The sequence below is a fragment of the Dermacentor andersoni genome, chromosome 3, assembly GCF_023375885.2.
Source record: "Dermacentor andersoni chromosome 3, qqDerAnde1_hic_scaffold, whole genome shotgun sequence".
NCBI lineage: Eukaryota > Metazoa > Arthropoda > Arachnida > Ixodida > Ixodidae > Dermacentor > Dermacentor andersoni.
Window position 1 is genome coordinate 32001798 of NC_092816.1, and position 22564 is coordinate 32024361.

General features: G+C 46.0%; 1 protein-coding gene across 3 annotated transcripts in view; it reads right to left on the reverse strand.

Annotated features, from left to right (window-relative positions):
* LOC126520866 (guanine nucleotide-binding protein subunit beta-2-like) overlaps window positions 1-22564 on the reverse strand; it is a 40538-nt gene that overhangs the window by 14511 nt on the left and 3463 nt on the right. For all 3 annotated transcript variants that reach the window (XR_008609908.2, XM_050169666.3, XM_055064929.2), the window contains exons 2-5: window positions 16613-16672; window positions 12022-12167; window positions 6033-6096; window positions 3497-3720 (exon numbers count right to left, since the gene is read on the reverse strand). Coding sequence is in view for 2 of the 3 variants with exons in the window: in XM_050169666.3 (XP_050025623.1) it covers window positions 3497-3720; window positions 6033-6096; window positions 12022-12167; window positions 16613-16672 (494 nt within the window). In the remaining variant the exon portion in view is untranslated. The remainder of the gene's footprint in view (window positions 1-3496; window positions 3721-6032; window positions 6097-12021; window positions 12168-16612; window positions 16673-22564) is intronic.

A 22564-nucleotide genomic window follows, 5' to 3' on the forward strand; every position in this document is an offset into this window, starting at 1 on the left:
AACTAGGAGGAGGCGGTATTACTACAGTCATTGAAGTTTATAGGCTACAACTATCGACACATTTATACACCTGCATTTAACATCTGCATGCAGGTTACTGATGGTGCGATCAGTCCAGCTCCACTTTCTGAAACGACGAAGTTCTATCTCGGCTAATGTGTCTTTATTTATTGATGCTTAATAACGGTGCCAATATACTTTCTGCATTAATATCTACGGTTACATTCACCATCATCATCAGCCTATTTTATGTTTACTGCAGGACCAAGGCCTCTCACTGAGATCTCCAATCATCCCTGTCCTGCGCCAACCGATTCCAGCTAGCGCCTGCTAATTTCTTAATTTCATCACCCCACTTACTCTTCTGCCGTCCTCGACTGCGCTTCCATTCTCTTGGCACCCATTCTGTAACCCTAATGGTCCACCTAATCTAACCTACGCATTACATGACCTGCCCAGCTCCAATTCTTTCTCTTAATGTCAATTAGAATGTCGGCTATCCCTGTTTGCTGTCTGATCCATACCGCTCTCTTCCTGTCACTTAACGTTACGCCTAACATTCTTTGTTCTCTTTGCGCGGTAGTTAACATGCTTTCGAGCTTCTTTGTCAGTCTCCAAGTTTCTGCCCCATATGTCAGCACCGGTAGAATGCACTGATTGTACATTTTTCTTTTTAATGATAATGACAAGCTTCCAGTCAGGATCTGACAATGTCTGCCGAATGTGCTCCAACCCATTTTTATTTTTCTGTATATTTCCTTCTCATGATCAGGGTCACCTGTGAGTAATTGACCTAGGTAAGCGTATTCCTTCACAGACTCTAAAGGCTGGCTGGCGATCCTGAACTTTTGTTTCTTTGCCCAGCTATTCATCATTATCTTTGTCTCCTGCATATTAATCTTCAACCCTACTCTTATACTCTCTGTTAAGGTCCTCAATCATTTGTTGTAGCTCGTTCCCAGTGTTGCTGAACAGGGCAATGTCATTTGCGAATCGAAGGCTGCTAAGATATTCGCCATTGATCCTTACTCCTAAGCCTTCCCAGTTTAATAGTTTGAATACTTCTTGCAAGCACGCAGGGAATAGCATTGGAGAGATTGTGCCTCCTTGTCTGACACCTTTATTTATAGGTATATCCTTACTTGTGGAGAATTAAGGTAGCTGTGGAATCTCTGTAGATACTTTCCAAGATAATTACGCAAGCGTCCTGTACTCTTTGATTACGTAATGCCTCTATGACTGCTAGTATCTCTACTGAATCAAATGCCTTTTCGTAATCTATGAAAGCCATACAGAGAGGCTGATTGTACTCTGCGGATTTCTCGATTACCTGATTGGTGACATCACTTGTGATCCATTGTAGAGTATCCCCTCCTGAAACCTGCCTTTTCCCTTGGTTGACTAAAGTGCAGTGTTGCCCTTATTCTAGTGCAGGTTATCTTGGTGAATATTTTATATAATACTGGAAGTAAGCTAATGAGCCTATAATTTTTCAATTCTTTAACGTCTCCCTTTTTGTGGATTAGTATAATGTTCAGTTCCTAGGGTTCCAGTTCTCTGGAACCCTTGAATTCGATAGACAGCTCGCACAAAGGGCCACTAGTTTCCCAAGCATTATGTCTCCTCCATCTTTGATTAATCGACTGGTAGTCCATCTTCTCCTGCCGCTTTTCCCCGTTTCATGTCTTGCAAGGACCTTCTAACTTCTAGCTAGTTATAGAAGGAACCTCTGCAACCTGTTCATTACTACTTCGCATGTAGGTAACGTAGCCGCTTTGGGTACTGTACAAGTCGGTATAGAATTCTTCCGCTGTTTTTACTATACCTTTGAGATTCCTGATGATATTACCCTGCTTATCTTTCAGTGCATACACCTTGGGTTGTCCTGTGCCAAGTTTCCTTCTCACTGATTTCAGGCTGCATCCACTTTTTACTGCTTCCTCACTCTTTCTCACGTTTAATTTCGAATATCTCTTATTTTCCCCTTGTTGATTAGTTTTGACAGTTCTGCGAATTCTATCTGATCGCTCGAGTTACACACTTTCATTCTTTGTCGTTTATTAGGTCCTTAGTAACTTGGGAGAGCTTGCCTACTGGTTGCCTGGGTACCTTGCTACCACTTCAATTTCTGCCTCTGAAGCCAGCCTAGTTACGGTTTCATTCATTACTTCTGTGTCATCTTCATCTCTCTGTTCTAAGACTGCATATTTGTTTGCAAGTACCAGCCTGAATTTGTCTGCTTTTACCCTTACTGCCTCTAGGTTGACCTGTTTCTTCTTGACCAATTTTACTCTTTCTCTCTTCAAATTAAGGTGAATCAGTAACCTATGATCACTGAACTTTACTTTACCGAACACTTCTACATCCTGCACTATGCTGGGATCAGCAGAAAATATGAAATCAATTTCATTTCTTGTTTCACCATTAGGGCTTTTCCAGGTCCACTTTTTGTTCCAACACTTCTTGAAGAAGGTGTTCATTATTCGAAGCTTATGCCTTTCCGCGAATTCTACTAACATCTCTTCTCTAGCAATCCTCGAATCGACGCGGTAGTTGCCGATTGCTAGTTCACCAGCCTGCTTTTTCATTACTTTTGCATTGAAGTCGCCCATGACTACAGTATACTGAGTTTGCACTTTTAACATCGCTAATTCAACATCTACATAAAACTGTTCTATTTCTTCATCGTCGTGACTGGATTTTGGAGCGTAGGCTTGTACTACCTTATTAAGTTTGATTACGACTACAGCTACACTTTCATTAATGCTGTAGAATTCGTCAATGTTGCCTGCTATGTCTTTATGGATTAGGAATCCTACTCCGAACTGCTTCTTATCTGCTAGTCCTCTATAGCAAAGGACGTGGCCATTTGCCAGTACTGTATAAGCCTCACCAGTTCTAACTTTACTAAGGCCAATGATATCCCAAACAATGCCTGATAGTTCCTCAAAGAGTCCTGCTAGGCTAGCCTCACTCGAGAGGGTTCGGTTGTCAAACGTTGCAAGGGTCAGTTTTCATTGGCAGCCTGTCCGGGTCCAGAGATTCTTCGCACACTCTGCTGCGTTACATGTCTGACCACTGCCTTGGTCAGCTGCTCCGCAGCTGGTGGGGACAAGGGCCATTGGTTAATCGAATGAGTCATTTGTGAGGGAGTGGCCGAATACTGCACCAGGGAGGCCAATTCCTGTTCTCGTGAGGGAGTGTCTTGTTCTCCTCCTATATTGAGGTTAGTGGGTCTTCCTAATTTGGTTGCACCTGGATTAGTATAGCCCCACTTGCTCTCGGCGTTTTTGCCGGTGTGAGGCGCCACTCCCAGCCCGGAGATGTACATTCACCATGTATACGTATAGATACTTCCAAACTTACTGAAGTAGGCTTCACCTTATAAAGTTTGTTTTTGTGGAGAAACCAGCTTTAAAGAAACCCAAATGGTACGTGCGGACACGTGTGTCCGAAACGGCGTGCTATCGCGTGCAAAATCAAGGCCCACACTCACACGCATGTGTCCCCGGAGCCGGTGATGACCTGCGAGTCTCCGAGGAAGCGTACGCTGGACAAGTATCCGTCCATGCCGGTCAGCTCGCGTCGCACCTTGGCGCTGGTGCCACGCAGGTCGTAGATTGTGCACATGTTGTCCATGCCTCCGACGGCCACGTAATTACCTTGCTCGTCGTAAGCACACGCCATCACCCAGCTGGAGCGCAGCGGGATAACGCGCATCTGCGTCGCGAGAAACACAGCAGGCGCACCTAGGGTTAGCTTGGCCGCGATGCGAAGAGGTCGCGGAGAGATAAGAAACGGGACTAGAGCTCAATGTTCTATTGATCTCACTTTACAGTTGCTCTGTCTGCACGTAAATAACGCGAGCACGAATATAACGCGGCGGGAGACTTTCGGTGTTTCAGGAAAAGAAACAAATATGTTACGATTATAACGTCACAATGAAACAGGAAACAACGCATAAAAGCAGATGCCCACAGTTTTATTCATCGTTACTGCGAACTGCCGTCGCAACATAAAGGGAAAGTACGAGTGCTGACGTCTTTGTTTCTGTAGGCGAGAACGGTGTCGTCATCCGTGAAATCCGATGTGGTTATTGGACGAACAGCTCGCGACACAATCGAACATGATATAGGCTTTTATGGATGGCGTGGTGATGCACTACGCGACTTCAAAGGCCGTTCGCTGGACGTGCTTGCACAACAGCGCCTAACTTCTTGCTCAAGGTTGCAATTAGTACGCCGCCGTAACCACACTGATACGGCACAAACAGCATCAGAAGAAATACAACTCAAAATGCACATTGGAAATTTCCAAGTTGCCGCTCTTGCGCGAGGTGAAGTGGCAGCGGGCACGGCGAACAGGGGAGAAAAAAAAAGAAAATGTAAGGAAAAAAAGGAAGAAAAAAGAACTGCGTTATACTCATGTCACGCACCTGAACATAATTAAGCGCGTTCCGAGGCCAGAAATTTCTATTAAACAAAGAAGAAAACGTGTGATATTCGTGAGAATAGGGTATAATTGATATGCCCATAGGCAGAGTCAACCAGTTGTATTGATCCTTATAGGGTAAACTTAGTGATTGACAATCGAATAATCAAGCAAATTCAAAAGGAAACTGTTGTGCTGTTGTTTAAAACGGGAATCCAGCCCATTGGCCAACCGAGTCAGGATCTGACGTTCTAACAAATAACGAGGTCACGGGCATTAACACCCATTCAAAGGAGCTTTGCAAAGCGCGCACAACTTAATCGGAAACCGAAGAACCAAACAGATACGTAGCAACAACTGGACCTCATTATCTTGAGGAACATTGGTGCGCACATTTCGAGATGGCGACATATACGATGAACACCTTGATAAGGTATATAGGTAAACATGTCTCATGCTTATACCCACCTGCCTACTCGATAAACGAAAACATTTTAAGAGTGCGTCCATACGTTCAAATGGAAGCGAGGCGATAGCCTTGCGCTGTTGAACGTTAATTTATATCTCCCACCCACACAGTTTGAGACGGAGGAGACGTCCTCATAAGCGTCAACCGAGTGTTAGCACGCCTCTCCTAGCTTCCACGTGGCCTGCTCTTATCAGACGCGAGTTCTGCTGTATGTCTTTACTGAAGCGTCAAGAACTCTGAGACACCAGGACACACGCGCACACACACACACACACATTATATATATATATATATATATATATATATATATATATATATATATATATGTGCCGGCAGACGTCTGGCGTTTCGTCCTTAGTAGTTTAGGCATGCGAAAATGTGTACAGCAATCGATCGCTCACATCGAAACACAAAACTGAGAGTTCTCGTCTGTGTAATATTTTTTTATTAAGAGAGAGGTGCCTGTTCCTGTTAACAACATGCACATGCTGGCTCGCCTTTGTGCCCACTTTCGACTGTGACCCTCCCTTGCCTTCATATTTCTGTACTCCTCCTCCTCTTTCCCCTGTGTACGGTAATCTTTCTATCTTCATGCCATTATATACTTTTTCTCCCACCAAGAAACTCTTCTGAGAAGGCGTACATTTGCAAGGTCTAAATTGTCATAACAATGCAAGGAATTCTTGAGAGGGAGCACTGTAAGGCCGGTCAGAAGCGGAAAACGCGCGTGTTGGTATGGAAGCATGGCTAAGTCAGAGCGCGAACTACTAGGACAAAGGCAAAGGCAAGAGAAGAGAAGACATCACTCACTGGGCCCGTGATAAAGTCAGCGCTGTGTCTTGTCTCTCCTCGTGCCTTTGCCTTTGACCTATTAGTTCTCGCTGCGAATTAGACATAATGTAGGATAGGAGTTATTTTTCATTGCATGGGGACACGTACTAGACACCTTGTATCTCTGCTCCTGCAAAGTGCACTGCAAAGGCTTATCTGTGGCCAGTATATGTGATTATCTTGATGACCGGCCCCGCGTGCCTCTATCGCTGTTTCAAAATTTTTTAATAATAATCCCGCGCTCTGAGTTGCCGGGAAATCCGGGATGAAGGGACGTAGGATTGAGCAATGCTTCACTTACTTTGTTTCCCGTGAAGACATCCCAGATGATGAGTTTGCCATCCAGTGATCCTGACACCGCCTTCCTGAAATATTGAGCAAACGACGAATTTCGTGCTTTAAAAACAAAGTTATCGTCGCTTTTATTATGTCGCTTTTTTGCGGTGGTGTAATGATTGATGTCAAATTTGTTACTCGGCTTGTTGCTGTGTCGAAGTCTCTTGTGTGTGTGGTATTCATGCGTAGAACGACAGAAAGCTGAGCTAGTTGGTAAGGATTCATTATAAGTAAGGCCTCACCTTTCTAAGCTTCTAGTACTCAACTGTGGCCGGTTCTACGTAGGGCAAACGGGGCAATGTATCGCTCAGAGGCTAATGGAACATAAAAGCTCGTTAACTGGTGGATCGGCTTCTAATCTTTCCCTTCATTACCAAGATTGTAACTGCACGCCATAGTTAGATGAATGCGCGATATTGTACATGCACAAGAATGAAGGTACGCGTCTTATGGGAGAGGCACGGCATACCTACAATGGTGGAAGTGCGCGCCGTGAGTCAACCTTCGATTACTTTACATAAGGAAGAGATTAAGTGCCTTAACATCTATCTCTCACGTAGACCGGCACATGTACCCGACTGACACGTGGTGATATCATTCCAGAGCTTGCGCAGATGAGTTTTGTGTCTTTCTTTTTTCACCTCAGTGCTCCCTTCAGTTGATAGTCGGCATTCGTGTTGTCCACTTCTCTTCTCTTGTGTCCTGTCTGCCCGCCTCGCCTCTTTTGCATAGTGTATTCATGCGCAAGTGAAGTGAAGTAGTGCTGATTAAGCTGCAATAATTAAAACCAGCTGGCATAGTAGCGCTCGTCGCTGCCTGCATGCTTTGTGTTGTTTCGTTCGCACTACTCATGTTCGAGAGCTTTATATATATATAAACTAGAGTAAGAGAAAAACTATTTTTAAACGGCTCGCTTTAAACGAGCCGCCGCTTTATGAGTCCAGCTGGGTCGCCCGGTCATAGTGCCGAGTCCAGTGTCGTGTGGAACCGTTGGCGTGTGTGCCACCAGCAGTGACGAGAGTAGCTCTTGCCATGGTGCAGTCGAGCGCTCTCAGCTGTATACGGCGGCTATAGGTGAGTATGTTCTAAGCGAGTTCGGATGTGTGGATCGTGTTCTGCCACATGCCTGACACACCGACTTATCCGGTCTGCTCTCAATGTTATATGTCGGATAGCATCGTTGTCTAGCGTAAGTGTCTGTGCTAGACGGATTAGTACTGCGCCTTTTTTTTTAGTGTGTATTTGAGAAAGGAATGATTATAGAGGAGACCTGTTCCTGGACTTCTTGAGCTGTAAGTGGCATTTATTCTCGCTCGTATCAAGAGCCCGTTACCACCGTGGGCCATACCACAGCGCCGCCCGGTTCTTGTCGCCGCTGTTTTATGTACGTCGACTTCGCAGCGCACCTCGAGCGAGACGCGCGTGAGTCGGCATGCGCGCGCAGCGGAGCGTTACCGTGTCTCCCGCGTGCTTTCTCTGTGCGCCATTGAGCAAAGCGGGCTGCCCGCAGCGAGCTTGTCACACGCCATGTGCTGTGAGCTGCACTCTGTCGCGACTCGCATGACTGAAAGGTCGAGCAGTCGGAAAAACAGTCGCAAAAATATTTGTTTTTCAATAACAAAATGGCGGTTTCGCCCGAAGGTTGGACGCGAGCAAAGCGGGTGCGACAAAATTTCGGGCACATTTAAAAGCTTTAACACGCTATGTAGCGCCTGTAGTGACAGCGCGCAGGCGCTACTACGCTGCCCGTAAAGAGCCGCGCCAGTAGAATTTCACCACTTTCAGGTTTCATCATTGTTTTCCACTTTTAAGATTTAATAGCGTGAGAAGATTTAAGGTAAACTGCACATGTCATTGTATTTGACTAAGCGTTCTCGCGTGTTTCGCACGAGGAGGTCCGAACTCGAAGAGGGGGTCTCCGAATCTGCGCGGCGGGTCATTTCTCGCGCAGATCTGTGTGCTACCTCGTTCAAGTTAAGGGGGCCCTCGTCGGGGGGTGGCGACGTGCGCTGGGAACCACATGATCGCAGTGCTGTCGAAGCGCTGTCGACCAGCTTTCTTTAGGCGAGAGCTTCGGAGTAAATGCGCCCCCGCGAGAAGTTACGAACTGCGGATTGTGAGTCGCTAAGAGCTACCTCGCAGAGGGGTTCGGCAAGCTCGAGCGCAATCGCAACCTCTTCCGCTGTTTCTGGGCATTCCGTGCTGACACTACATGCGTGCGTAAGCCGTGAGTTAACGTCCACGACTACCGCCGTGTACCAGTGTTTTCGTCTGTACTCTGCCGCGTCCGCGAAGCGCGTAGGCCTCTTCCCACCAAAGAAGCGCAGCAGTGCCTTGGCATGGGTCTGGCGTCGGCCCCCGTTGTGCTCGGGGTGCATGCTTCGAGGTATACGGGTGACGATCAGCATGTCGCTGATGTCGGGTGGAATTCCCTGTTTCTGACCGTGTTGGACGTGGTAATTGAAGTTGAGTTTCTGCAGGATGTACCGACCCGTGGCTGTCAGGGACATGCGTTCGAGTTGCGAGGCTCCTTGCGCATCCAGGGGACGCTCCTATGGACGCCGACCAGTGCAGACGCGAGCACATCTACCTCCGCATGATCTCCATTTTCGGGTGGTTCATTCCCTGAAACCGTCCGGAGATTGCCACCTGCTTGAAGGGGAAGTGCTCCGGCGTCGGTGGATACAACTTTCACTGAAAGCGGACCATCTTTCACGATTTCGCGGCCATTTGTCACTTCGCCCATGTAACGCCTCCGCCAACTCGAGTATAGGGGTGCGGCGGCGACGCCGGGGGACGCGCGCCCCAAGACGCCAACCGCGACTTCGTTGCAGTTACCCTGACGGCTATGACCTCGACTCCGCAATCGCATCCAATGGCTCAACAACCCGCATTGGTTTCGAGCGAAGAGGTTATGGACTTTGCCGCCCAAAACCGGGGCGATGTTCGAACGACCGCCCGGGAATTGCACCATTGCGTCCGCGCACGCCAGCGCGCATTTTCCCACCCAAACGGAGGCTGACCCGCGCAGAAGAGGGTTGGCAGATATCCCGATCGCTCAGAGCAGGGAAGAAACAGGCAAAGGTGAAGAGGGGACTTCTCCGCGGACAGCATGCATACAGCGGAGAACCAGCCAAAACGCCGGGGTCGGCCCACTAGACGCAGGCACGCACCCCTAACCAAGGACGATCTGAAAGTGGTCTTTCTACCTCACCAGGGACTGCCACTGGGGAAGGTGACCAGCCAAAAGCTTTCCGACGCAATAGTGGAGGCCTAGCTGCCAAGGAGAAATCAGGTGGGACCAGTTCATTCTCCGCATCCGGTCGGGTTACAACATAGTACTAGCGTCGACCCCGGATAGGACCACAGCAATGGCGATAAGAGGCGTCACGTCTTTGAAGATCAATGGAAGACCGTACCCAGTCAATGTCTACGTCACGCCAGGTGAAGGAACCAGGAAAGGTTATCTACGGTATAGAGCTGCACACATTGTCTGAGACTCTCAAAGCGAGCATCCGTTTTCGCACCCAGGGCGTCGAGCTTGTAGAGGCCCGGATGTTGGGAGACTCAGAGTGCTGGCCTTACGTTCTTCTGAGACGTCCTACCGAGATACATTTACTACAGAGGAAGTGAGAAGGAGTGTATTCCTTTTCGTAACACGGTCCAGTTCTGCTGAGCGTGTGGGGAAGTTGGCCACCGCATGGACGTGTGCCCGCAACCAGATTTGCCCACGTGCCGTACCTGCGGAGTGCGCAACCGAGAAGTAACCCACAACTGTACCCCTACAAGCGAAATTTAGTCTGGGGACCATCTAACCAGGCAGCGAAACCACCCAAGAAACCACAAAAGCCAGCCCCTCGCTGGTTCTCCTCATAGGACGAAGAATTGGAATGGGCGTACGGACGAAGTGCGACCCATAGGAGCCTCTCGAGAACTCACACACGATCGAGCAACCGCATGGAGCACGGACAACCGGGGCAGCAGCATCGAAGGTCCACGTTGAGGCCAGGACCAACCACACAGGAGAACACGAAGGCGAAAGCCCATCCGAGAAGCAAGTCACCTGGGGCATCTCTGGCACAGAGCAAGCCACAGGCGAATCAAGTAAGCTGTGGGTGCAAGTCGTATCTCCCACTGCCAAACATACACCTGTTACACCACCGATCACGCAACACCCTGAATACAGAAGGGCAGTAGACGAGAACAGACAACTCAAAACAGAATTAGAGGAGGTTAAGTCTAGGATGGCACGCCTCGATGCACTACTTTTAAAGGAATCGGGCAACACGTCAGGCCTGGCGAACGCACCGGTTGTGCTGCCCATGACAACGCAGCAACCACAAACAGTGCCGCTAGCGTAACTCGTACAATAGATGCAGGTTGTCTTTACCAAACTAGGTCAGATGAAACGCACTATCAGCGACCTAAGTCAGACGCAGATCCCTCGCAAGAGAACTAGTGAAAGCCCGGGTGCTCCCACCGGACAACCGAAAGAAGCAAGACCAGATTACGAGAACACCAATCATGGCTAGACGCAGCAACAGTAAAAGACCGAACAAGTGGAAATGCGGCAGTGAAATTGCTGCTCACTGCGGAAAAAGCTCGCAAATTCCAGAAAATTTATTGAATCGTCTCCAGTCCCTCCAGATAGTATATGCGTACAGGAGGTAGGCAAACACCAGGTAAATCTGAAGGGCTACGTGTGCTACAAGAACCCGGAGTACCCACAAATAGCGACTTTCGCAAAGAATGATCTGGCGCTGAGAATTAGCTATGCAGGGAACGAGCCCATCCAACATCACGTAAGCACGGTCTGGCCTCGAAAACGCTGCCGGCCGAAAACGGTAATAGTCAATGTGTATAGCCCTCCCAGAGAAGAGCACGCCGACTTCGAGAATATACTAGTGCACTCAGTGGGCCTTCTTAAAGGAAAGGACAAACTTATATTTCTGGGATACTTTAATTCACAGCACGCTAACTGGGCCTGTAGCAGAGAGAACCCCAAAGGAATAATACTAGCGGACCTAGTGGAAAGGTCCGACCTATACCAGCTTACACAGCCAGATCTCCCCACACGCACCAGTAATAGTGTTTCAAAAGACACGTCACCAGATCTTACATTCACGAACAATGCGAGTAATCGCTCTGTCAGGCGGGTAGAGGCTGTAACCTTGCCCGTTGGCTGCTATATGCATGCCGAGGATGCGTATATTCGGGACTCGGGGAATACAGGAGCCGTCTTGCGTATGCAGGAGTATTTCCTCACATTCGCACGATTAGCCGATAGGCTTGGGCCGGCGGCGCGGGCGATAGAGGAGCAGCTCCGATTTGAGTGGACATAGTCTGAGACCCTTGTCTTGGATGGAGGTAGGTGTTTAACTATGCGGGTGCATGAAAATCGTCAAATCGCGCGTGGAAAAGAACAATGGGCTGGGAAAGTATAAACTGTGTGTAGCGGAATTTATCAGAGGTTCGATGTATGTACATAAAGTTCAGGGATTCGGTTTTTACTTTTTTCCAGAAAGCGAGTCTCCAGTTTATTTCTGAATGACAGTTCTCCGCTGTCTATAAGCATCTTATAGACCTTACATTGAGCGTGAATTCATTTTTTGTAAACAACCCACCTGAAGAGTCCAGGATTCACAACTGGGCCAAGAGAAGTCGAAGTGTTACTGACTTTAGTACGCTCTCTAGTCTTTAGTTCTACGAAAGAACAAGGTTATATGAATACAGAGCAGCCTGGAGTCTGTGGCAATATATATACACTATACAAGGAACGTCCATGACAGTATATAGTGTGTATAAAGCCGGCATCACACAGGCCTGGCGTTACGACTAACTTCAGGCAACGGCCCCGTTCGAGTACCGCCCTTCACACACATGCAACATGCGTTTACACTACATATCGCAATAAGACTATAGTGCGTCGGTGCGTTACTACACTTTAGGCGTACTTGCTGTCCCCGCAGAAATGAGCCGTGGTCACTTTGGAGATGTGTCCCTTGAGGATGCGACGTTGCTTGATCCGGAACTTGGCCTCTTTCTCGATGTCCTTGAGCGCTTCCTGGAAGGTTTTGTCCGCGGCCGCTTGTTGTCCTTCCTGCAATCATGCATGAAGGTTGCAGGAACAATAAAGGCAAGCTCTGAGATTCTTGTTGTTGTTGTCCAAACTCCAGGTTGGGGATGATTCTTAAAGAGGTACCGAGATTATATTTTCGAATATCTATTTATTTCGTTAGGTGAAAGTCCGGTACTTCTAAGTCCTAGAAAGAGTCGTAACAAGCCTGAGAGTGACATTAATTTAATATACCAGCTTTTCTACAGCTAGTTTCGTTTCATTTCCGGGAGGATACGGGGTAGCAGGACATTTCGACTTATTGACACTCGCTCGGTCACGACACAGTATCCTCCTGAGAAACGAAGCCGAAACTGGCTGTGGTACAGCTACTGTACTAAATATTTTACGACGCGCCGAGGCTTGTCACCATCTAGGGTTTAGAGCTCTAGGACCTTCATTTAAGGCAAATAATATAAAATGAATTGCCGAAAATATAATCTCAGTATCCCTTCAAACATGGCACACGCCCATGATGGAGCATACATAAGCCACGAATCGGGTGGTTGTAGAAAGAGCGCAGGTATTAGTAACTACAGGTATGAAACGAAAAGGTAGAAGAGAGTGAAACTTGCATAGGTTACTTTTCCTTCTCTATTGTATTATGGGTTGTATCCTCGACTCCTTTTTCGCCAATATTACGACACTAATGACGTTATTGCTTGCTCTAATTTGATCTAGGAAACAGCGTAGATCTTTTTTGTGCGCATACGTGTGTGACGTCACACACACACAGTGACGTCATAGCCTCACTGACAGCTGATTACAGAATACCAAAGTGTCGTCCAAGCTCGCGCTCTTCAGTTTTGTGCGCTGTATTGAGCATTCAAAAATATATATTCGCTGCATGCTCCCATGCCGTGCCCACTTTGAACAGCAGGCTGATAGCGCCGTGCTTCATAAATGAGCATTTTCTTATCACTAATAGAAAGCATACTTAGCGTACCTGTATATTTTGCGCGGTCGACACATCTGCCAATGACATTGCCTCAGTGTCGAAAGTATAAAAGTATAACGCTGGCTACAAACACAAAAAAGAAAAGAAAACGAAGAAATAACGAAATAAAAATAAGACGTTTCGGCTCCATTACATGTGTCGTGTTTACACCAAAGGCGCTGCGGTCGCTGTTCACCTTCACCTTTGGTCATGATCCATTCCCGATTACAGTACACCTATCGTCGCCTTGATTTCAACATTGCCCCAAGCTCCAGCTTCGTGACGTTAAAAAGGAATCTCCTTGAAAGTCAGCCTCTGAACGCGTCGAACAGCCGTGCAGTAGAGAAAGCTCCGGTTCTTTTATTAATTATTATTTTTTTTTAATTCTACCGCGCCTTCGGCCTCGTGAGGTTATTTTCTGCCTATCCTACATGCACTCCTGCCTTCACCCCAGCCATCTTTTGTTTGTCCTACGGTTGTTTAGACTTGGATGCGCCTCGCCGACCGCGTTCTCTCCGGCTGCGCAGTCGCGGGGAAAGGGCTTTATGTAAACGGAAGCCCAAATGGGCTCGTGACGTCACTCGCTAGGGTTGTCTCCTTTCGAGCGCGGTCTCTCGCACAGCCGCCGTCAGGCCCGCTTTCCAGTCCCGTGGCTTCAGCGAAAGTGCGTGCAGCCTCCCTTTTGGCCCCAGAACCCTCTCCGTGTTCTCGTCATCAAGTCTTCAGAACACATAAGCCACCCGCCACGCCGTGCGCACAGCGTGACGTCACAAAGCTGCCGTGACGCTGCCGTCATATTACAATGAATTAATGAATTAATCAATCAAGTGCTTATTTAACGCGCCCAGGAACAACCCCAAAGTCCGAATGCTGGCGCATGTTATAGAGTAACAAAAATTAAGTAAAAAAAAAAACTCTTTAAAAATTGTTTCACATGTAACTTTTAAAACGTTGGTAAAAGATAAGAAAAAGAAAGAATTGGATATAATACGAGAAAACAAACAGATTAAGTATAAAAATTCTACCATAAAAAAGAATAGTTTACATTCCAAAAGATCAGTGGCGTAGCGAGGTCGTCTAGCAACCGGGGCCCTTAGCTCTTCTGTCACCCCCCCCCCCCCCCGGGTGTAGTCGAGGAAGGCGAGGATATTGACAATTTTCGGGTGTCGTCAGACGTATATGACCCCCCCCCCCCCCCCCACTGATGGCCCCGTGCACCCGGGGCCCACGAGCCCCCCCCCCCCCCCCCTCTGTTGCTACGCCACTGCACAAGATGCCCCAAGGTAGCTTCACAAGAAAAAGGAGAAGTATATAGGCTTGAACAATGCAGGAAGGTTACTATATAACATACAACACGATCCGAAGCTCGTTAGCAAACAATGGCAGAGACGTATGAAAAATGTCAAGATCAATAAAAATAAGGTCGAACGTTGAAAGGTCTGCTACCTGGTGATCTTACGATGAATTTGAAGCAGGTGAGGATATAATAATGATGATGAAATTACTACTACCATTACTACTACTACTAATAATAATGATAATTCTCGCGTTGCAGTAGCCACTGTCGCTGAACGCTTAGAAAAGTCCACGATTTGGTCAAGTTAGGACATAGTTGCAGAAAACAATAAGAAAGGAGTTCTAGGTATTCCATACATCTATTCCTTGTCGCACAGGCTAAGGAAAGTGGGAAGTACTCGTAGGTACGGTGTTAACATTGCTTGCCATATGTTCTACATCTTCCTTCTATCGTCATCGTCACCCATCATGCACCTCTTTCTTCCCTCTTTCTTTCCCTCTTCCCCCAATGCCGAGTAGCTGGCTAGAGGAATATACCTCAGGCCGACCTCTCGGCATTTCGTATCATTAAACTTCTCTCTCTCTCTCTCTTGTTCTTACGGCTGCCAGTAAGCTAGGTAAGCTTTGTCCCGCCGTGCAGAGAAAGAATGAGCAGGTAAAAGACAAAAAGAGGACAGGCATTTGCTTCGTAAAACACACGCACGAAAAAATTCACGGATTGCTGTACTGGTGTAGTATATAGCGTTCCTTTTAGTTACGGCCGCTTCTACGTAGGGCAGACAGGCCGTTGTGTTAATCAGAGATTACCGGAAGTTAAAAGGTCGTTAACGGAGCACATCGTCATCTAATCTTTATTTGCACCGTCGAGACTGTAAATGCATGCCAAATTTCGGTGAATGCGCTGTTTTATACTGGCACAAGAACGAGTAAACGCGTCTAATGATCGAGGCCTGGCGTATGAATAGTATAGCGGAAGCGCATGTGTGAGCCAGCCTTCGATTGAGTGGCATTAAGAAGAAATGAAATGCCTAAACAGTTACCTCTCGCGTGTGCCCGCACGTGGGCCTGATTGTCAGGTGGCGCCACTATACCTGAGCATGCGCAGGTAAGTTTTGCTTCTATATTTTCTTTTTTGCGGCCTCAGTGCGCCCTTCAGTTGATAGTCGGCGTTTGTGTTGTCCGTTTCTTTTCTCTTGTGTCCGCGTTTGCACACCTCACTTTCTTTCACGATATACAGTGCTCAGCGATTGAAACGCGATACTCGGACAACATGGCGGCCGGTACATCCTTGCGCCACCGGTCGGCGCTAGTGACACTGAGATGATGCACTTTTGTATCACATGAAAGCGAGTATCTTTTTGATGCATCGTAACTGCATTCGGCTTTCTCAGCGATCACGCAGAGATCACCGTTGGCGCAAAAAGCGCCGGCCGCCATGTTGTCTGGTAGCACGTTTCAATCGCTGAGCACTGTACATAAAATGTTGTTCAGAGAAAACAGATCAATAAGTCACTGCCCACGAGTAAGCCTTAGAGTTTTGAAAGCTAAGCACGTCTTGAACAGAGAAAGGGCGCTTAAACGTAACTTTACTGGGGATTCTTCGCGTGCAGAGGTATACACAGACACGCTGCACACAAGTAAATAATCCGAAAGCACGATTGAAGATGGCAGTATGCAGCTACGCAATGCTGACAGTAAATTGAACTTATTGATTCGTTCACCAATTCATCCATTTTTGCGACAAATCCCAACTGCAGAGAGCTGCACAAAAAGAACAGAGGGATGTTGCCAAAATGTCAAGGTAATACACACAACGCTCGTCAAGGTCCAAAACGCTCAGCGCTGCTTACGTCGGCTGATCGATAGTAGATTGATTGATTCGAGTTGATTTGAAAATGTTGCCAACTTCTGTCCTCAGCTTTTGCAAAAAAATTCATTGTCATGTTAGCACGCACAAATTACACGAGATGCAGAAAAAAAAAACGAACAAAAGCAATGACGAGCGTTTTGGCGCTTACGCACTTTAAGAAACATCCATAAGGAGCACTATGACTTAAAAGGCCAATATCACAAACGCAGTCGAAGAGTTGGATACTTGCTAAAAGGGAAGACAAACTGTACAGATGGCACAGCAATATATATATATATATATATTGTAACGTATATGTAAAGCAAGACAAAAGACAACAGTGCTTACCTTGATCTTGATGTTTAGCAATTGTAATTCGTTCTTGAGTTCTTCAAGCTCGTCCTGCTCCTGTAAATTGAGTGATATGGGTAAAGTACGCATACCTTACTGCAATATGGTGAATGTGTCATTTAAGATCATTAGATCGACACTATATCGAATGCTACCGGTTGTTCGTTTGTCTATTATGCACTCGGTATGCGCCAATTACATCACACCGCTTCGAGGGATCCCAGATAATCAAAATTAACTCGCAGTCCACATTACGATGTCACTCGTACATACGCTTCTGCGCGTTTTCGGATAAATCCGAAAAACACTAGCCGGTAAAATTTTTCCGAATTCGGATTCATCTCACAAACTGATTTTCAGGGGACGCAACCTTAGAATACTCGAATATGGCTTTCTTCTTTCTCCCCCTCGGACTTACCAATGCATTTCGCCGCGAACACCGCAATGCATGCCACCTTCAGAAAAAGCCACACGCCAAAGCGCAGCAAAATGGGCTGGGCATACAAACGGATAATTGAACAAATTTCCTTGCTAAGGAAATATTCATTTAGCGCAACTAGATGGCGAAGAAGTAGACAGACCAGAGCGCTACTCGCTGCGCTACATGCGATTCCCTCACACACCACGAGCACGCGCCGACCTCTCCTCGACGAATGGGATAGAGGTGCCACCAAGTTAGATCTTTATGTTAATACGTTAAATTTTGTAACTATCTAAGCTTCATCATCATCATCATCATCATCATCATCATCATCATGTCTATTTTTACTGTAGGACGAAGGCCTCTCCCAGCGATCACCAGTTATTCCGGATTCCAACTTGCGCCATTTCGTATTTTCATCACCCCACCTAATTTTCTGCCGTGCTCAACCGCGCTTCCCTTCTCTTGGTACCCATTCTTCAACTCTAATGGTCCACCGGTTATCTGTCCTACTCATCACATGGCCTGTTCAGCTCCCCTTTCCTCTCTTAATGTCAACTGCAATATCGATTAACCCCGTTTGCTCTATGATCCACAGCGCTGTCTTCCCGTCTCTTAACGTTACGCCTAGCATTTTTCGTTTCATCGGCCTTTGCGTGGTCCTTAACTTGTTCTCGAGCTTCTTTGTTAACCTCCAAGCTCGTGACTCATACGTTAGCACCGGTAGAGTGCAATAATTGTGCGCTTTTATTTTCAACGACAGTGGTAAGCTCCAAGTCAGGATTATATAGCTACTATATAATCGTGTATAGCTACTTCCCGAACAAGCTACAAAAAATATTGCTTCCGAGTTCTTCCAAATGTTTGTTCACAATATCACTCGAGCTTTAACTTCTAGTACGTTTTAGCTGTCGTTTCCAATAGCGACGTTCAAAAGGCAGATACAGGGCACTATACACTTGATTGTCATTTTTTGGCGTTGAGACACAAGGCGATGGGAGCGACGGTGGGCGACAGAGAACGAAGCCGATGTTGGTCCTTTGATATCTTGGTGAGAAGATCGGTGATCCAGGCAGCCAGCACGTGTCGGTAGAGTTGCCTGTGCTCTTTTCAACGCCAGCGGTCCGTGAGGTGCGCGCGGCGAGTCCGGAGCACCGGCAGCGCCGGTAGCGTCCGGCAGCGTCCACGCCAGTAGCGTACGACGCGCCGCGAATGGCCGTTTGACCGAGACGATACTTGCAATGAGGTTCTGCCTGTGACAGGAAACTATTGCGCCCATATGGACCAGTGTACAGTATGGCGTGGTGCGGTGTATCATCTCCAATCTGCTTTGCCGGTAGCCATTTCATGTTTACATCTACTCTCGATTGCGGGAGAGCCAGCAATTTTATTCAATTACTATATTATTATTATTATTATTATTATTATTATTATTATTATTATTATTATTATTAATTATTATTATTATTATTATTATTATTATTATTATTATTATTATTATTATTATTATTATTATTACATCGTCACTTAATTACAGCATATAACATACACAGACGAGGGTCCTAAAGTAGAAGACTGCAACGGGACTCTCGGTGAAGATAACGCATAAATATTGAAAGAATTAACAGCAATGCGGACAACAGAACCGATATATTACCTAGCGCCATTATAGAGTGGAACAATTTACCAGATAGAGTTGTCAATGAGCGCAACCCCATTATCTTCAAGCAGCTGCTTACTGATCACCTTAAACCCTAACCTTATAATGACCGTACTGTGCCTTCATTCTTTTGCGATTGCTGTCTCACATTGTGACTGCTCTGCTGATTTGCTTTTGCATTCTATTCAGTGTGCCTCTTGGCTTTTTTTTGTTTGTTTTAATGCGAATCCACAGGCTGAGTCTTGTAAGAAATTGTAACCATATCTTTGTTTCTATCCTTATCTTCTGTAACCCCCCTTATGTAATACCCCGACAGGGGTCCTTAAGGAAAAATAAATGATGATGATGATGATGATGATGATGAGAAATGGAATAAAAAGAAACGGGATGAGATAAACAAGAACGCCTGAAAGAAAAAGAGTACAACTAAAGAGGCGCGAACATAAAAAAATTAAATAATATTTTACTGAATTAGTGAATGAAAATAAATAAACTTTGGATTTTAGAAACATGGGCAAATGATTCTATAATGTGACCGCACAGGAGGGTGAAGATGATTTACCGTAATTAGTAGAAACCTTAGGGAGCAAAAGATTGCGAGCAGCCAACCTGGTACAGTTGGCATTTTTTAAAAGCTCAGAATCAATGAAATTAATAGATAGTTGATTTGTTATTTGTTTATGCAACAACACCATTAGACTAAACCGAAACAAGTTATTAATAGCCAAGATGTTCTTGCAGCGAAGATGAGTAGTGGCGCTGCCATCGCGAAAACAGTGAAGAATGACGACTACGTAACGATGACAATAGAATGACTATTTAGGAGTGAAGACGACGGCGTGATGATGACAGAATGACGATGACGATTGATTGGCAATAAAGACTTAGATTATGCAACGAACGCGGAACGACGACGATGGTATGACGACGGCAATCATATCGATGGAACGACGCTAGAACAACTATTTAGGAATGAAAACAGCGCGTTGGCGGCAGAATGACGATGACCGATTGGCAATAAAGACATTTAGATTATGGAACTAAGGTGGAACGACGACGTCATGACGATTATGGAATGACGACGGCAGATTGACAACGGTGGAACGACGACGATAGAATGACTATTTAGGAATGAAGACGACGGTGTGATGATAAAATGACGATGACGACAGCGATTGATTGGCAATAAAGACTTACATTATGGAAGGAAGGCGGAACGACGACGATGGGAGGACGCCAACGTGATGACGACGATGGAGCGACGACGGCAGAATAGCAAGGATGGAACGAGGACGGTAGAATGACAAGTTTGGGATGAAGATGACGGCGTGATCACGACACAATGGCCATGACGACGACGACTGACTGGCAATAAAGACATATTATGGAACGACCATGGCGACGATGGAATGACAATGTAAGAATGAAAACGACGGCGTGATGACAGAATGACGATAAAGACTGATTGGCAATACAGATTATGTAACCGCTATAGTTTAGGGGCGTAAACCGCTGGTCCTACAAAAGAACACAAACGGTCCACAGTGGAGTTAGTCCACAATGCGCTTCTGTGTCATCTTGTCTTTTTTTTTGTGGTTGTTCCGTCTGCGCCATACAATCCGAAAAAAAAATTAGGGGTTTACGTGCCAAAACTACGATCTGATTATGAGGCACGCCGTAGTCAGGGACTCTGGAAATTCGGGCTACCTGGGGTTCTTTAACGTGCACCTAAATCTAAGTAAGCGGGTGTTATCGCATTTCGCCCCCATCGAAACGCCGCCGCCGTGGCCGGGATTCGATCCAGCGACCTTGTTCTTAGCAGGCCAACACCATAGCCACTAAGCAACCACGGCAGGTAATACAATCCGAAGAGTTAGAGCTTTTGTGTATGCTAAGTGGCTTAGGTACGCTACAGGACTAAAGCGTCCTGTAGGGACGGTTTTGGTGGAGTCATTTCTCACACCATCTGCAAATTCGGGACGTGGTGCTCCGAGGCCAGATAGCCCACCCACGAAAACCAGGGAAGGTTCCGCAGGAAAGCTGTCGCTTTAAAAACGAAATGTTTTCCTTCGTCTCCTTGACGCCAGAAGCGTGAATCCGTTCTGTCGTTTCTACGTGCACGCCACTTCCACCCGAAAAGTATTTGTTTCTGCAATATCCCGTTCCCATTCAAAAGGAAGGCGAAAATGGTAACACGAGCGCAGGCACAAAGTAAGGCTTGGTCTCAATTAAATCTTTATCCAAGTTGGTCATCGAATTCGAACAGGCCAATTGACTGGTCGGCTACATTGACTTAGAAATATAACACTAGGAAACATTAGGACTTAGGAATATAACATATAACAGGAAATAAAGATTGCAGCTACACATTTTATGTTACACAGTTACTCTTGGAACGATGGGTGGAAAGCGACGTTTACAACACGAATTTCACTCCTTGTCATCACCGCCACCATGTGTACCTGTATACTCAGAAATTCGACACCAGAACGGTTCGTACGAACAGAAGGTGCCGGGAAATTGATATATAGCAAACATATCGTTAGAGATACGAATAAATTATTGCCAACAAATTACTGTGATTGATATCATGCTGCGATATGATACATTTCAATCGCACAAACGTTTTATCTGATTGATGAACGGCGCTCGTGTACAGCGCGCAAGCTTCAAAGCCATAGGGCCATCAGGTATCGGGGCAGCTGCCCCCAAACGGCGACCCAATGCACGAGATTAACATCATAGCCGTGATTACAGAAAAGCCGCAATCACGTGATCTTAATTCATTCATTGCAACGGCCCTAAACTCGCTGATAACGTCGATCGGTGCTTTTTCTTCGCAACTGAAGGCCAACTATCACGAAATGTACAATCTACAAATAAAGAGATACACTGCCTTTGTTCATTTTGGTGGTTTTCTGGCTGTTACGTTTTCCCGTCTCGTACGTTGTTTTTCTGCAGGCCCTTGAAAAGACGTATCAACGGGATTCTACATATACTGAGAAATGGTAAGAAAACAATGATGCGAAATTACTAGAAAAGCATGATCTGACGAAATAGACTAAACAAAAATCAATAAATATTTCAACAAGGGCGGCGGAAGGTGCTTGAGAGACTGCGAAACTGGTGGGCGATATATTTTTTGATACCTCTGAAGTTTATTTGTTTGTATTACAGAAACGGGAGCAAGAGTAAGACGCTGATAGGCCCTACCAATGCACCTGCTCCTGCTGGCGTCGAGCTATAACCGTAATTATGAACACACAATACATCACGTCGAAGTCACAGAATTAAGTAGTGCAACGTGAGAGAAAACATTACGCTGTATATACAAAATAACGTATCATATTCACAAAAATTCTGAAGGAAGCAATTGCTAAAATCAAATGAGCAGATTAACAACGTTATATGTGGAGAAGTCACGCATTATACCATTTCAGACTTAGCCAATGTGAAACACAATATACCAAAAGATTGCAGCAGTCAAAACTATATAATCCAAGTAATTATACACATGCCATATATTAGCTGCTAAGTAAACACCGTATACATTATGCTTCTTGCTGCATCAGGTGCATTCTTAAGATTGTTTGGGTAAATTAATGTAGTCATGTAGGTTTAAGTGATTTAACAAATTAGGAATTTGACAATTTAGATGCTGCTTAGCCATAAGGTGTACTTGTTTTTGGAATTGTCGCAATTTCTATGGGCAGACACTAACAAAGCTTTCCATTCAGATGATTTTAGCGTGTAGAGTTTGTTCGTTAATGTATACAAAGTGGTCATTTTTAAGTTTTATGCAATTTTTTAAATCTAGACTGTTGCAGATAACATAATTCTGGTCCTTGAGCTGGATTATTCAGAGACG